The sequence below is a fragment of the Abramis brama genome (assembly GCF_963993115.1).
Source record: "Abramis brama genome assembly, chromosome: 6".
NCBI lineage: Eukaryota > Metazoa > Chordata > Actinopteri > Cypriniformes > Leuciscidae > Abramis > Abramis brama.
In genome coordinates this window covers 28486700-28503736 of record NC_139968.1, presented here as the reverse complement: position 1 = coordinate 28503736, position 17037 = coordinate 28486700, and the positions used below count along the sequence as shown (strand labels likewise).

The window sequence follows — 17037 nt, the reverse complement described above, 5'->3', positions numbered from 1 at the left end:
TTGACAAAAATAGTTTTTTTTTTGCAGTTTAATACGTTGCTTATACAAATACTTTTATTTCAACATATTCCAGTCGATTTTTACTCATCTCAGTAGGCTATAGCAAAGCAGTTTATTCTTTCACACACAGACGCGCGATTCATATTTAGGCTAAACAGTCTTTACAAATATGTCCCCTTCATTCATCTCACAGAAAGGCGAGTCATATTATAGAAATGCGATTCATCTTTTTGCGTTTACATAGGCCTACACTAACGTTATTCCATAACGTTATTCCACACGTGAGAAAAGAAAACAGCCTACCTCACTCCTCAGCGGAATCTGCTCCTCATTTCAGGAGATATTGCTCCTCATCAGCACTGTTCTGAGGAATCTTTTCTCCATAAGGTAGGCTATAATGTCTCACTCGCGAGGAGTCGCGACGCGCTTTGTTTACAGCTGATGTGGGCGTTTCACAGCTCTGAAATAGTTCTCAGAATTTGTGTTTGAATAGCACGCGCTCTCCAGGGAGTGGTCACATTACTGTGAATTAGCTCGAAATGAGCTCGACAGGAGTCGCTCTCTTTTTATACAGATTACAGAAGCTGAGAATATTTGTTTTTTATATAAATGACTTAATTTAAAAGATGCGATCTCAAGCTTTATGCCCGTGGGTCTGTTTGCCTGTTTGACTGAATTTTCGCGGAGTTATAGATCATTTTCGAATGCGTTTCAAATGGGAGTTTACTGACAGAGAGAAGGCAGAAATCGCATCATGTTAATTTTTCTTTATTTGTCAAAAAGCAAAACACTTTATTTTTATTGTGAGTATACAGAAAAAAAATAGAAACTGAACAGGATCGATTGATGTATTACACGAAAATGAAAGATCAAAATTAACAGAGCATTTAGTGTTTATTTTCATTGCTAAAAAAAAAAAACGAGCAAAACGCGCGGGCGCGTTTGTGGTCCCCAGAGGGTTAAATGACTGCCATGTTATTAATCTCAGGAACATATATTGTCATCTCCAGGTCAAACTGAACAACTGATTGTTTCCACAAACCAGAGCTGATCTGTTTTCAATGGCAGTTTAGCTGCAGTATGACAGAGGAGCGAGGAAAGGACTGGAAAGGAGATGAGTCTCTCAGAGAAACAGAAGTAAGACTGCATCGTTTTTTACACAATCGTTTTAAAGTACTGAAGTTTCAGATTCTTCATGTGAAGAACAAAGCATTGTTTTGTATTTGCAAATACTTTGCAGAACTTCAGAACTTCCTAATAAAAAACATATTTTGTGGCCATTAGATGATAAACATCTAAAATTTGAAAGGGAAAATCAATATTTACAGTCTAAATCAAATGTACAGTCTCTCCTTCAGCAGAAGTGTTATTTTGCAGTACTAAAGTATTGTTATAGGTACATTGTTTTTTAAAATTAATTTTAAATAAGTGTACAGTAATGATTGTGCAAATGCCTCATCGGTATTCCGTCTGTGAAAAGAATGAGCGATGGGTGATGCGTACGTTTCTGTGAAGGACTAGAGAGAGTTTGTGCCGTTATCAAACACAGATGAACATCTGTAGTAAAGTTTCTCTTTTCTCTTTGTGTCATTAGTGTAAGATCAGGCTTGCATGTGTCCAGCTCTGTGTCTGTGAAGAGTGACTGTTCAAAGGATGGTGTCCTACCTAACTTCAGTGAGAAAAAGACATCTATCAAAAGGTATTTTTATATGTTTTACATTATTGAGTTATACTTTCTCTACAATGGTCTATGTGATGAAACTTAACTAAATACAACAATTCACAGAACACAATGTCCGCTAGTCTGATTTCCTCTTTATTAAACTTAGTCTGGAGCTTATTTCCCGTAACACAATTACACAGAAAGCCACTATGGCACATACATTTACCAAAAAGTTAAAACAAACAAACATGATTAAATCCATCTATCCAGTCATGAGAGGGACAAATGCACAACTATACTGTATTTAATTACCATTTGTTACATTAAACGTCCTCTTCCAATGAGACTGAAGTATCTCCTGTACTGAAGTGTTTTTTCTCTCTGTTCTTTGTGTTATTAGTGAAAGCTCAGGCTCACATGTGTCCAGCTCTGTGTCTATGAAGAGTGACCTTTCAAAAGATGGTGTCCTACCAAACTTCAGTGAGGAAACACCATCACCAACCAAAAGGTATTTCATGTGTTTCTTATTTTTGGTCACAGACTGTGTTAGAAGTTGAAAGTTCTCTGTTACAATAATTATCATAAAGGTGTATAGTTAAAATATTTACCAGAGTATTTTTTTGTCTTTGCTCAAATATTTACTGGAGATTTTGGTAATATTTTTCCTGGAAATGCAGTATTTTGATTTATTTTATTCGCTAACAGGCTTCAATACGAAACATTAGAATCAGATTTCCAGACTCACAGGAAACACAAGAATTTCACGGACAATCTCCTGTGGATCTTCCAGGTAAGAAAACTTTCATACATTTTCATAAATGTATAATAATTATAACAAACAAAGATTATTTATCATGACATTTCTAATTGTTTTTGACCATTTACTCTTCATTTTAAGAACTCATAAAATAAGAATGAAAATGTGAAAATTGTTTATTTTTATTTATTAATAATGAAAGCTAATTAAATATTTGTATTTTAACAGTTTTTTTATTTTTATTTTTTGTAGATGTACGATTTTATTATTATTATTATTATTTTCGCTTTGTTTGTAGGATCTTGAGAGCAAAATAATCACTTATTTGATAAATGAATTGGACAAGTTTAAGAAAATATTACAAAAAGATGACATAGGATCCTTAGTGAAGGACTTTAATGAGAACAGATGCAGTATTAAAGAAGCAGCTCTTGATCTCACACTGCACTACCTGAGAGAGATGAAGCAAGATGAAGCTGCTGATACTCTAGAAGGTAAGAGACTCATGACCATCTGTCAGATTAACACTTATAAATGTAGGAGAGAAAATTAAAACTATAACTATCTGTATTTGTTCCTGTGTTTAGATGAGCTGATCTTCATTCATCAGCTAAAATGTGGCCTAAAGAAGAAGTATCAATGTGTGTTTGAAGGAATTGCAAAGCATGGTGACTCCACACTTCTGAATAACATCTACACAGATCTCTATATCACTCAGGGTTGTAGTGAACAGGTCAATACTGAACATGAGGTCAGACAAATTGAAGTTGCTTCCAGGCGTCATGATTCACAAGAGATACCAGTTCAATGCACAAATTTGTTTGAAGAACCCGAACAAGACAAGGAGATCAGAACTGTACTGACAAAAGGAGTTGCTGGCATCGGAAAATCTGTGTCCGTGCAAAAGTTTGTTCTGGATTGGGCCGAAGGAAAAGAAAATCAAGATATCAACTTCATATTTCCTCTTCCATTCAGAGAGATGAACTTAAAGGAGAAAGAAACACAAAGTTTGATGGATCTTATATCTACATTTTTCCCAGAGACAAAAGGACTGAGCCTTACAAGAAGGAATCGATTCAAAGTCCTGTTCATCCTTGATGGTTTGGATGAATGTCGTCTTCCTCTAAACTTTGATGGTAATGAGACGTGGCGTGATGTATCGTCACCAAACTCTCTGGATGTTCTGCTGACAAACCTCATTAAGAGAAATCTGTTTCCTTCTGCTCTCATCTGGATCACCACCAGACCAGCAGCTGCCATTAAGATTCCTCCTGACTGTATCGACCGGCTGACAGAGATACGAGGATTCAATGACACGCAAAAGGAAGAGTACTTCAAAAGAAGATTCACAGATGAGAATCAGGCCAATGAAATCATTTATCATGTTAAACAAACAAAGAGTATCTTTATCATGTGCCATATCCCGGTCTTCTGCTGGATTTCAGCCACTGTTCTCCAGAACATTTTGGAGGAGAAAAGAAATAATGATGTAAAAAACAATCAGTCTGATGAAGCCTCTAAAACACTGCAGGAATCAAATACTGAAGACACTCCCAAGACTCTGACACAAATGTACACACACTTTCTCCGCTTTCAGATCCAGCAGAGCAGCCGAAAGTATGATGGAGAATACACACCAGATGTTTCCTGGGATGAAGATGCCATCCTTTCATTGGGAAAACTGGCATTTCATCAGCTGGAAAGAAACAACCTGATCTTCTATGACACAGACCTTGAAGACTGTGGTATTGACGTCTATAAAGCATCAGTGTATTCAGGCATGTGTACCCAGATCTTTAAGGAGGAAACAGGGATCACTGTTGGTACCACATACTGCTTTGTTCACTTGAGCATTCAAGAGTTCATTGCAGGGCTTTATGCACATCTGTTTCAAGACATCAATAAGAAGAGTGTGTTTAATCAAGAGTCTGCAGAAGAGGAAAACAACAATAAAACCATGGCTGATTTGCTCAAGACCCTTTATTCATATCTGATTCTATACATCAACAAGAAAAGTGGGTTTATTCAAGAGGCTACAGAACAGGAAAACAAAAATAAAGCCATGATTGATTTGCTCAAGACTGCAGTGGACAAGGCGCTCGAGAGTGACACTGGACACCTGGACCTTTTTCTTCGCTTCCTCCTCGGTCTGTCACTCCAGTCCAATCGGCAACTCTTACGAGGACTGTTGACACAGCAAGAAGACAATGACCAGAGCAAAAAGGAGATAGTGCAGTACATCAAGCAGAAATTTGAATATAATCTGACTCCGGAAAGATCCATCAATCTGTTCTACTGTCTGAATGAACTGAATGATCAAAGTCTGGTGAAAGAGATTCAGATCCACTTTAGAGAAGGAAGTCTCTCATCTGCTGACCTTTCACCTGCCCAGTGGTCTGCTTTGGCCTTTGTGTTGTTGACATCAGAGGAGGAGATGGAGGAGTTTGAGCTTCAGAAATTCAAGAAATCAGACGAGTGTCTCTTCAGACTGTTGGAAGTTGCGAAAATCTCCAAAAGAGCTCTGTAAGTAATTTAAAGTTAAATTCAACCCGGCTGCTGAAGGCCCACTGCCCTACACAGTTTCGATCCAACCTGCTTCATCTTGTGATTTTCAAGCAATCCTGGAGATCTTGATTAGCTGGTTCAGATGTGATAATTAAGGTTGGAGCTAAACTCTGCAGGACACTGGGCCTCCAGGAGCCAGGTTGAAGACATGATTTTATGACTAAAAATTAATCCTCCATAAGAAATCATTAATCATATACCAGATATAAGTATATACTGTAATGTCTGAAGAACGACAGACAGTTGTAACGCAGAACAAATGTATCACAGGCGCACAAGCCTAACTCACTCTCTAGTTCCTCGTCCAGGCTTTGATAACCTATGAATTAACCCTATGAATGCCGGTGCAAAATAAAACAGCAATTTCACAACAATTATAAAGAGTCTGTGTTCTACACTACTACTGTTATTTAACCATATTTATTTACAATTTTTATGGTTAACTATAGCCATTGTTGATTATTAAGATAGCAAAAAATGTGTAAAATAGTTTTAAGCACCTAGGACATTCTGTTTTTCAACAATTGTTTTTGTAGAGGAAGAAACACAACGTCATTAAAATTAAATTCTGCAAATCATATTGACATACAGTGTGTCGAGGTTGTATTCTGCTTGCATCTATATAGTATTATATTATAGTACTATATTATTAGGGAGTATACTGAATTTGATCTCTTAATATCACTGCAGTTAAACATATAGCTTTGTTTTTTACGTTGAGTGTTTTACAATGTCCAGCCATTTTAGTGATTCAAATGCTGTGGCAGCTTCACAAATCTTGTTGTTTTTTCATTTATCTTTGATTTTCTTCTTTTGAGAGGTAATCTAAATATTTGTAGCTAGGAAAAGGTGTAAAATTGATGTTTTAAAAAAGGTGTAAAAAGGTGACAGATCTGTGCTGTAGTTCTATGGATGTTTTGCCCTCCAGATCTCTGTGCGAGTCAGGTGACAAAATATATACTTATGTCGCCCACATCAAATCATGATTAACTCCCAGATTATCTACCTCTGCAGACTCATTATGAAAGTTCAATCAAACTAAACTCCTTTTGATTAAAGATTACAGTTATTTTATTCAATCACGTTTGTTTGTTTTTATATAGCAGAATGAGATTAGCTGTATTGTCAGTGTAGCCCACCACCCTTGAGTATATTTTTTGTTTGTCTAAAATTACTAAATGGGTAATTCAAAAATATTTCTATATAGCAAATCCATTGTTTTTATTAAATTTGACTTTATTTCTAAATTATTTCTTATAGGTTAAATGATTGTGACTTAACAGACAAAAGCTGTTCAAGTCTGGCTAAAGCTCTCAACTCTGATAATAATCTGGAAGAGCTGAATATGAACAATAATAATCTACAGGATTCAGGAGTAATTCATCTCTCATCTGGACTGAAGAGTTTAAAGTGCAAATTGGAGATACTGAGGTAAGGTGTGATTTAGATATCCTTTACAAAGTTTGTGTATAAATAATAGATTTCAATACCATTAGTTAATTAACATAAATTGTGACGACTCAAAAATAGTTTACCACTACTATACTATCTACTTTTTTTCAGAAACAAATATGGTCGATTTACATCGCCTTCATGACCATAATGAATTCATGATTTGCTGGTTGTAGATCTGTCTGCTCTGCTTTTTCAATATTGAAGAAGCCACATGAATTATAACAGAAAAATTATTGTGGCAAGGTCCAAATGAAAAAAGATGAATAATAAGAATCATGAAAGATTGCAGTATCCTGCTAAGTGTATCTTAACTAATCATGAGTCATGAAACTATGAGACTGTAACTGAGGCCTGATAGTAAGAGATGTGCAGTAAAACTCACTTCCTGGGCCTCAAAAGGTGCTAGCATGCTTCTCATACTGGTGAAGCTGGTTTGAATCAAATACATTGACAATTTGTTTTTTCAGACTCAGCCAGTGTGCAGTAACAGAGGAAAGCTGTTTAGCTCTGGCTTCAGTTCTCAGGTCAGCCTCCAGCAGTCTGAAGTATCTTGACCTGGGCAATAATAATCTGAATGATTCAGGAGTGAAGCTGCTCTCTGATGGACTGAAAGAGAACTCTAAACTGGAGAAACTCAGGTGAGTTAATGTCTAACATATTAATGTTAGACTCTAACTCTACTGTGTCTAACACTGGTAATTTCATTTGTCTCTATATTCAGTGTTATTATCTCTATATTCTTTTCTGTAGACTCTCTAACTGCAGTATCACAGAAAAAGGTTATAAAGCTCTGGCTTCAGCTCTGAGATCAAACCCTTCACACCTGATAGAGCTGGATCTCACAGGAAATGATCCTGGACAATCAGGAGTGAAGGAGCTCAAAGATTTACTACAGGATCCAAACTGTCAACTAACAATAAGGTGATATTAGGAAATAATACAAAATGAATGATATGCAAGCAAATTACTTTATGAAAGTACTGTAGCACTGAAATATTTCAATAAAAGTAAATTCAAGATTAATAATTTCAGACTTTTTTTCATTAGAATCAAATGTTACATCAAGCTTAGTTGTGAATTTAATTCAATTTGGTTGAATTTCCATTCTGTAGGTTTTTGAGTCCTGAAGGAGAGAAAGTCTGTCAGAATCTGACTGATGTTCTTGGTAAAAACCTGTTACTCCTGAGAGAGCTGAATCTGAATGAATGTCAACTGGGACACTTGGGATTGATGAAGCTTGTTCCCGTACTGGAGGATAAACACTGTAAACTCAACAAACTGATGCAAGTTGTATCGTTGTTATTATGACAAGTTCAAGTGCTTTTAAACCTGTTTTTTATTTATTATTTGAAAAGAGTGCTGAATGAATTGGTATATGTTTCTTTTGTATTTGCATCACCATTATCAATTGTCACTTAAAGTAGTATCTAACACATATTTACTTAGGTAATACTGAACCTTAGTTTTCTCTTTATACAGTCTGAATAACACCAAGGTAACAGAAGAAGATTGTAATGCTTTAGCTACATCTTTAAATTTAAATCCTTCAAATCTGAAAGAGCTGGATCTAGGTCGGAGTATTCTCAGAGACTCAGGAATGAAGATCATCTCGTCTCCGTTTGCAAATGTAGAGTGCAGACTGGTAAAGCTGAAGTAAGTAAATCTAAATGTGTAATACAAAGGCACAATACTGAATAAAAAATATGTATGCACAAATCTCATATTGATGTATAAAAGCAGTAGCAAAGCTATTAGTTGTAATTGTATGTATAACTGTGATTTTGATATCACTTTGTTCTCTTTGTTAGAGGTTCAAGTATGTAGCCCTGAAACCCTATTGTAATTGTTAAAATTTACAAGGATTAGCATTCTCACCTAAAAGTGATTGGGCAGACCAAACTGTAAGTTGTAGAGACTTGAAACTTTGAGGGATGGAAGTACTTCCATTGTCTACAACATCACCAAGGATCACCCCAATCGGCCTGATGGTGCCGCTACAGCGATCAAAGTACATAATGGTTCATAACTCCCAAACTGTCAGTCACAGACACAAGAGTATTATATCATTGAAATCCTTGGTTCAAGAGGAACCTCATCCAAATGTTTTTGTATTTTGGGTTATATGGAAAAACCTACTTTTGTCCGAGGATTTTTGCCCGATTGCAACCAAACCAGTGCAGAAAGATTCTGACTGACAATAATTATTGGCTTTCCCTCTTAAACTGAATGAGATAATTCCACCAAAATCAGTACACCCATGTACGGTCTCAGTCTGTGGCCATGAGAAAAAGGACGTGGAGGGCGATCTAGGTTGTTACAGGCTTGCCAAATAAAATATAATATCTTTTTTTAGCTATATTTTTCACATTGTTTCTACAGGTTTAATCACATCTGTATTACTGAAGAAGGTTGTGCTGCTCTGGCGTCTGCTTTTAACTCAAACCCTTCAAACCTCAGAGAGCTGGATCTGAGTGAGAATAAAATAGGAGACTCTGGAGTAACACAAGTCTCCACTCTACTGGGAAATTCACAGTGTACACTGCAGATACTCAGGTCTGAATTCAGTTCATGTAAACATGAATCAATAATATTAAAGCCTAAAGCTGGCCGGTAAAAAAGTTTAAAATGTTGGCAAACATGCTATTTGGCAGGTACTGTAGTCAGCAGTGAATGCATTGGTGCACAATATGCATAGATACATTATACAACTATTGAAAAACATATTCATCTTTTTGAGGTGCTGGACATTATAAATGTCTTAATGGTGTAATGATTTTTTTTTTAATTAAATGAGTAATTGATTACAGTTTTATTATTTAGACTTTCAGACTGCAGTATCACTGAAGAAGGATATAAAGCTCTGACTTCAGCACTGAGATCAAACCCTTCACACCTGATAGAGCTGGATCTCACAGGAAATGATCCTGGACAATCAGGAGTGAAGGAGCTCAATGATTTACTACAGGATCCAGAGTTTCAACTGAAGACACTGAGGTGAGATTTGATGAAGTAACAGAAAAGATATATGCAAGTGAATTGTTTATATAAATATTATTTAACTAATACTGTCTGTGGGATCAAAATAAATTCAAGAAAAAACATTTTAAACTTTTTTTTCCCATCATAATCGGATGCTGTTTTTCATTACGCAAAGTTAATTGATCTTCCCCTCTGCAGGTTTTTGGGTTCTGGTGCAGATGAAGCCTGTCAGTATGTGACTGGAATTGTGGGTAAAAACCCATTACTCCTGAGAGAGCTGAATCTGAGTGAACATGCACTAGAAGACTCAAATGTGAAGAAGCTCGCTGCTCTACTGCAGGATAGACATTGTAAACTCAACATACTTCAGTGAGTATTTTACATTGTTATATACTCTACAAAGTAATCAGTTTCAGAGTCTAATCGAATACTGTTATTGCTGTTCTTTAAAGTTTCGGGGGGCTATTAAATAAACCATCATATTGATTTATCTCTCTGTTATTGAGGCTGAAATAAACTGAAGAATGCTTCCTGTCTTTGTTTTCTTTCTCTTCAGGCTGAATAATAACAGTATTACAGAAGAAGGTTGTTCTGCTCTGACTTCAGCGTTTAATTTGAACTCTTCAAACCTGATAGAGCTGGATCTGAGTGGGAATGAACTAGGAAATTCAGGAATAATGAGTATCTGTCCTCTGTTGGAAAATACACAATGCAGATTGGAGAAACTCAAGTGTGTATTTTTATTCATCAACATTTCTGAATGTTAATATACATTTGTAAATGTCCCTTTTATCAGATTAACTGAAAATGAAAAGTACTGTGGCTTAAATTTCATATTTATTCTTTTCAGCTCAGTTTCACTATTTGGATAGTTTGACTTTTCACATGTCACTTATTTTAAAAATCGTAATCAATTATGTAACTGAATAAACTATGTAAATGTGGTTTAGCTCATGATGTTTTTCAGAATGTATTTATAAGCCCACAACTAATCTCTGTCCAAACTTATTTTTGTTTTACAGACTTTCAGACTGCAGTATCACAGAAGAAGGTTATAAAGCTCTGGCTTCAGCTCTGAGATCAAACCCTTCACACCTGATAGAGCTGGATCTCACAGGAAATGATCCTGGACAATCAGGAGTGAAGGAGCTCAATGATTTACTACAGGATCCAGAGTTTCAACTGAAGACACTGAGGTGAGATTTGATGAAGTAACAGAAAAGATATATGCAAGTGAATTGTTTATAGAAATATTATTTAATTAATACTTTCTGTGGGATCAAAATAAATTCAAGAAAAAACATTTTACACTTTTTTTTCCCATCATAATCGGATGCTGTTTTTCATTACGCAAAGTTAATTCATCTTCCCCTCTGCAGGTTTTTGGGTCCTGGTGCAGATGAAGCCTGTCAGTATGTGATTGGAATTGTGGGTAAAAACCCATTACTCCTGAGAGAGCTGAATCTGAGTGAACGTGAACTAAAAGACTCAAATGTGAAGAAGCTCGCTGCTCTACTGCAGGACAGACACTGTAAACTCAACATACTTCAGTGAGTATTTTACATTGTTATATACTCTACAAAGTAATCAGTTTCAGAGTCTAATCGAATACTGTTATTGCTGTTCTTTAAAGTTTTGGGGGGCTATTAAATAAACCATCATATTGATTTATCTCTCTGTTATTGAGGCTGAAATAAACTGAAGAATGCTTCCTGTCTTTGTTTTCTTTCTCTTCAGGCTGAATAATAACAGTATTACAGAAGAAGGTTGTTCTGCTCTGACTTCAGCGTTTAATTCAAACTCTTCAAACCTGATAGAGCTGGATCTGAGTGGAAATAAACTAGGAAATTCAGGAATAATGAGTATCTGTCCTCTGTTGGAAAATACACAATGCAGATTGGAGAAACTCAAGTGTGTATTTTTATTCATCAACATTTCTGAATGTTAATATACATTTGTAAATGTCCCTTTTATCAGATTAACTGAAAATGAAAAGTAGTGTGGCTTAAATGTAATATTTATTCTTTTCAGCTCAGTTTCACTTTTGAATAGTTTGACTTTTCACATGTCACTTATTTTAAAAATCACAATAAATTATGTAACTGAATAAACTATGTAAATGTGGTTTAGTTCATGTTGTTGTAAGTTGTTTTTCAGAAGGAATTTATAAGCCCACAACTAATCTCTGTCCAAACTTATTTTTGTTTTACAGACTTTCAAACTGCAGAATCACAGAAGAAGGTTATAAAGCTCTGGCTTCAGCTCTGAGATCAAACCCTTCACACCTGATAGAGCTGGATCTCACAGGAAATGATCCTGGACAATCAGGAGTGAAGGAGCTCAATGATTTACTACAGGATCCAAACTGTCAACTGAATACACTGAGGTGAGATATGATGAAATTATACAAAATAAATTATATGCAGGCAAATTATTTATAGAAATATTATTTCAATAGTACAATAAGGTACATAATATGTTGTTACATCAAAGTTGACTGCGTGATTCCAAGACTAAAGTCATGTAAAAATGGATTTTGTCATTACACCAAGTTTAGTTGAGAATTTAACTGAATGCTGTGTCATCTTCTCTTCTGCAGGTTTTTGGGTCCTGCTGCAGATGAAGCCTGTCAGTATGTGACTGGAATTGTGGGTAAAAACCCGTTACTCCTGAGAAAGCTGAATCTGAGTGGACATGAACTAGGAGACACACGAGTGAATCAGATCTCTGCTCTACTGCAGGATAAACACTGTAAATTCAACACACTGATGTGAGTATTTCACATGGTTAAAAATAGTAGTTTTAGTACCTTTAATAGTAATGTTACAGTAGTTGGTAATATTATTTCCTCATTTGATTGAGTCAGGGACAATTGACAGACACAACACCACAATACATTGATTTTAATAATTAATTCAGTTTTTGACTGTTGAAGGAAACACATTAGATTATTCTGAAGTTTTTTGAGGAAAACATTTCAGGATTTTTCTCTAAACAATGGAGTTCAATGGCAACCAGAATGTTGAAGTCTCGCCCGGGTCTCTTCGGGGTAGAAACACATCATACAGCTGATACTACTGTATGTCGCTGCATGTCATCCACACCAATTTTAAAAAAAAAAACTGTAACAAATTATTTAGCCTTTGTTGCTTAAAAGAAACAGAATGCCTTGCTGAATTCACTTTACAATAAAATCACTCTGTATCTATTGCTAGCTCGCATTCATTTCTAGTTGGCATGAACGCGTTTCATCAAACGTTCATGTTTAGATAATGCCAGATTGTTGACAATCATACACACACTGATCAAACATTCTAAAACTCTACAAAACCAGTTGAAACAACTGGATTGAACACTTCAAATGAACATTTTTATGAAAAACCTTATACATTAGTTACAATATTTATAATTTAGATAGGGCCTACATTTGGACACATCGAGAGATTTATCCTGAAAGGAACTTTGCCTTTGCCGCTCTTTAAGATAAAATCCGATCATCAGGTTGGCTATCCGACACTCTCCATATGAAAGAGTAGACTGGTGAAGATGGTTTGAATCATATACATTGACAATTTTTTTTCAGACTCAGCCAGTGTGTGGTAACAGAGGAAAGCTGTTCAGCTCTGGCTTCAGTTCTCAGTTCAGACTCCAGCACCCTGAAGGATCTTGACCTGAGCATTAATAATCTGCAGGATTCAGGAGTGAAGCTGCTCTCTGATGGACTGAAAGAGAACTGTAAACTGGAGAAACTCGGGTGAGTTAATGTCTAACATATTAATGTTAGACTCTAACTCTACTGTGTCTAACACTGGTAATTTCATTTGTCTCTATTTTTCAGTGATATTATCTCTGTATTCTTTTCTGTAGACTCTCTAACTGCAGTATCACAGAAGAAGGTTATAAAGCTCTGGCTTCAGCTCTGAGATCAAACCCTTCACACCTGATAGAGCTGGATCTCACAGGAAATGATCCTGGACAATCAGGAGTGAAGGAGCTCAATGATTTACTACAGGATCCAAACTGTCAGCTGAAGACACTGAGGTGAGATATGATGAAATAACAGAAAAATTATATGCAGGTGACTTGTTTATAGAAATATTTAACTAATACTGTCTGTTGGATCAAAATAAATTCAAGAAAAAACATTTTACACTTTTTTTCCCATCATAATTGGATGCTGTTTTTCATTATGCAAAGTTAATTCATCTTCTCTCTCCAGGTTTTTGGGTCCTGCTGCAGATGAAGCCTGTCAGTATGTGAATAGAGTTGTGGGTAAAAACCCGTTACTCCTGAGAGAGCTGAATCTGAGTGAACGTAAACTAGAAGACTCAAATGTGAAGAAGCTCGCTGCTCTACTGCAGGATAGACACTGTAAACTCAATATACTTCAGTGAGTATTTTATATTGTTATATACTCTGCAAAGTAATCAGTTTCAGAGTCTAATCGAATACTGTTATTGCTGTTCTTTAAAGTTTTGGGGGGCTGTTAAATAAACCATCATATTGATTTATCTCTCTGTTATTGTGGCTGAAATAAACTGAAGAAAGTTTCCTGTCTTTGTTTTCTTTCTCTTCAGGCTGAATAATAACAGTATTACAGAAGAAGGTTGTTCTGCTCTGACTTCAGCGTTTAATTCAAACCCTTCAAACCTGATAGAGCTGGATCTGAGTGGGAATGAACTAGGAAATTCGGGAATAATGAGTATCTGTCCTCTGCTGAAAAATACACAATGCAGATTGGAGAAACTCAAGTGTGTATTTTTATTCATCAACATTTCTGAAGTTAATATACATTTGTAAATGTCCCTTTTATCAGATTAACTGAAAATGAAAAGTACTGTGGCTTAAATGTAATATTTATTCTTTTCAGCTCAGTTTCACTTTTGAATAGTTTGACTTTTCACATGTCACTTATTTTAAAAATCATAATAAATTATGTAACTGAATAAACTATGTAAATGTAGTTTAGTTCATGTTGTTGTAAGTTGTTTTTCAGAATGTATTTATAAGCCCACAACTAATCTCTGTCCAAAATTATTTTTGTTTTACAGACTTTCAGACTGCAGTATCACAGAAGAAGGTTATAAAGCTCTGGCTTCAGCTCTGAGATCAAACCCTTCACACCTGATAGAGCTGGATCTCACAGGAAATGATCCTGGACAATCAGGAGTGAAGGAGCTCAATGATTTACTACAGGATCCAAACTGTCAACTGAAGACACTGAGGTGAGACATGATGACATTATACAAAATAAATTATATGCAGGCAACTTATTTATAGAAATATTATTTCAATAGTACAATAAGCTACATAATATGTTATTACATCAAAGTTGACTGCGTGATTCCAAGACTAAAATCATGTAAAAATTAATTTTGTCATTACACCAAGTTTAGTTGAGAATTTAACTGAATCCTGCTTCATCTTCTCTTCTGCAGGTTTTTGGGTCCTGCTGCAGATGAAGCCTGTCAGTATGTGACTGGAATTGTGGGTAAAAACCCGTTACTCCTGAGAGAGCTGAATCTGAGTAAACATGAACTAGGAGACACACGAGTGAATCAGATCTCTGCTCTACTGCAGGATAAACACTGTAAACTCAACACACTCCAGTGAGCATTTTACATGGTTAAAAATAGTAGTTTTAGTACCTCTAATAGTAATGTTACAGTAGTTGGTAATATTATTTCCTCATTTGATTGAGTCAGGGACAATTGACAGACACAACACCACAATACATTGATTTTAATAATTAATTCAGTTTTTGACTGTTGAAGGAAACACATTAGATTATTCTGAAGTTTTTTGAGGAAAACATTTCAGGATTTTTCTCTAAACAATGGAGTTCAATGGCAACCAGAATGTTGAAGTCTCGCCCGGGTCTCTTCAGGGTAGAAACACATCATACAGCTGATAATACTGTATGTCGCTGCGTGTCATCCACACCAATTTAAAAAAAAAAACTGTAACAAATTATTTAGCCTTTGTTGCTTAAAAGAAACAGAATGTCTTGCTGAATTCACTTTACAATAAAAGCACTCTGTATCTATTGCTAGCTCGCATTCATTTCTAGTTGGCATGAACGCGTTTCGTCAAACGTTCATGTTTAGATAATCCCAGATTGTTGACAATCATACACACACTGATCAAACATTCTAAAACTCTACAAAACCAGTTGAAACAACTGGATTGAACACTTCAAATGAACATTTTTATGAAAAACCTTATACATTAGTTACAATATTTATATTTTAGATAGGGCTTACATTTGGACACATCGAGAGATTTATCCTGAAAGGAACTTTGCCTTTGCTCGCTCTTTAAGATAAAATCTGATCATAAGGTTGGCTATCTGACACTCTCCATATGAAAGAGAAGACTGGTGAAGATGGTTTGAATCGAATACATTGACAATTTTCTTTCAGACTCAGCCAGTGTGCGGTAACAGAGGAAAGCTGTTCAGCTCTGGCTTCAGTTCTCAGTTCAGACTCCAGCACCCTGAAGGATCTTGACCTGAGCATTAATAATCTGCAGGTTTCGGGAGTGAAGCTGCTCTCTGATGGACTGAAAGAGAACTGTAAACTGGAGAAACTCAGGTGAGTTAATGTCTAACATATTAATGTTAGACTCTAACTCTACTGTGTCTAACACTGGTAATTTCATTTGTCTCTATTTTTCAGTGATATTATCTCTGTATTCTTTTCTGTAGACTCTCTAACTGCAGTATCACAGAAGAAGGTTATAAAGCTCTGGCTTCAGCTCTGAGATCAAACCCTTCACACCTGATAGAGCTGGATCTCACAGGAAATGATCCTGGACAATCAGGAGTGAAGGAGCTCAATGATTTACTACAGGATCCAAACTGTCAGCTGAAGACACTGAGGTGAGATATGATGAAATAACAGAAAAATTATATGCAGGTGATTTGTTTATAGAAATATTTAACTAATACTGTCTGTTGGATCAAAGTAAATTCAAGAAAAAACATTTTACACTTTTTTCCCATCATAATTGGATGCTGTTTTTCATTATGCAAAGTTAATTCATCTTCTCTCTCCAGGTTTTTGGGTCCTGCTGTAGATGAAGCCTGTCAGTATGTGATTGGAATTGTGGGTAAAAACCCGTTACTCCTGAGAGAGCTGAATCTGAGTGGACGTAAACTAGAAGACTCAAATGTGAAGAAGCTCGCTGCTCTACTGCAGGATAGACACTGTAAACTCAACATACTTCAGTGAGTATTGTATATTGTCATATACTCTGCAAAGTAATACATTTCAGAGTCTAATCGAATACTGTTATTGCTGTTCTTTAAAGTTTCGGGGGGCTATTAAATAAACCATCATATTGATTTATCTCTCTGTTATTGTGGCTGAAATAAACTGAAGAATGCTTCCTGTCTTTGTTTTCTTTCTCTTCAGGCTGAATAATAACAGTATTACAGAAGAAGGTTGTTCTGCTCTGACTTCAGCGTTTAATTCGAACTCTTCAGACCTGATAGAGCTGGATCTGAGTGGGAATAAACTAGGAAATTCAGGAATAATGAGTATCTGTCCTCTGTTGGAAAATACACAATGCAGATTGGAGAAACTCAAGTATGTATTTTTATTCATCAACATTTCTG

At 35.8% G+C, this 17037-nt stretch overlaps 3 protein-coding genes across 3 annotated transcripts in view; all 3 read left to right on the top strand.

Moving 5' to 3' along the window:
* Positions 1-1010: 1010 nt before the first annotated feature.
* The window catches only part of LOC311085886 (uncharacterized protein), a 152223-nt gene continuing 136196 nt past the window's right edge, over positions 1011-17037 (top strand). Inside the window, exons 1-15 of the mRNA XM_084118506.1 lie at positions 1011-1137; positions 1595-1699; positions 2064-2171; positions 2369-2453; positions 2719-2914; positions 3008-4943; positions 6246-6416; positions 6908-7078; positions 7191-7361; positions 7553-7723; positions 7920-8093; positions 8820-8993; positions 14471-14644; positions 16477-16647; positions 16835-17008. Coding sequence (XP_083974632.1) covers positions 1115-1137; positions 1595-1699; positions 2064-2171; positions 2369-2453; positions 2719-2914; positions 3008-4943; positions 6246-6416; positions 6908-7078; positions 7191-7361; positions 7553-7723; positions 7920-8093; positions 8820-8993; positions 14471-14644; positions 16477-16647; positions 16835-17008 — 4004 coding nt within the window. The 5' untranslated portion in view covers positions 1011-1114. The remainder of the gene's footprint in view (positions 1138-1594; positions 1700-2063; positions 2172-2368; positions 2454-2718; positions 2915-3007; positions 4944-6245; positions 6417-6907; positions 7079-7190; positions 7362-7552; positions 7724-7919; positions 8094-8819; positions 8994-14470; positions 14645-16476; positions 16648-16834; positions 17009-17037) is intronic.
* LOC311085172 (uncharacterized protein) lies at positions 9078-12524 on the top strand (the record flags this gene model as incomplete). The annotated part of the gene is made up of 8 exons (XM_084117607.1): positions 9078-9091; positions 9618-9788; positions 9976-10149; positions 10442-10615; positions 10799-10969; positions 11157-11330; positions 11632-11805; positions 12019-12524. The coding sequence occupies 8 exons, from the start codon at positions 9078-9080 to the stop codon at positions 12191-12193; spliced, it is 1227 nt and encodes a 408-aa protein (XP_083973733.1). The 3' UTR covers positions 12194-12524.
* Positions 14652-16303, top strand: LOC311085171 (ribonuclease inhibitor-like; the record flags this gene model as incomplete). Its single annotated transcript, XM_084117606.1, has 4 exons — positions 14652-14680; positions 14858-15028; positions 15842-16012; positions 16126-16303. The coding sequence occupies 4 exons, from the start codon at positions 14652-14654 to the stop codon at positions 16301-16303; spliced, it is 549 nt and encodes a 182-aa protein (XP_083973732.1).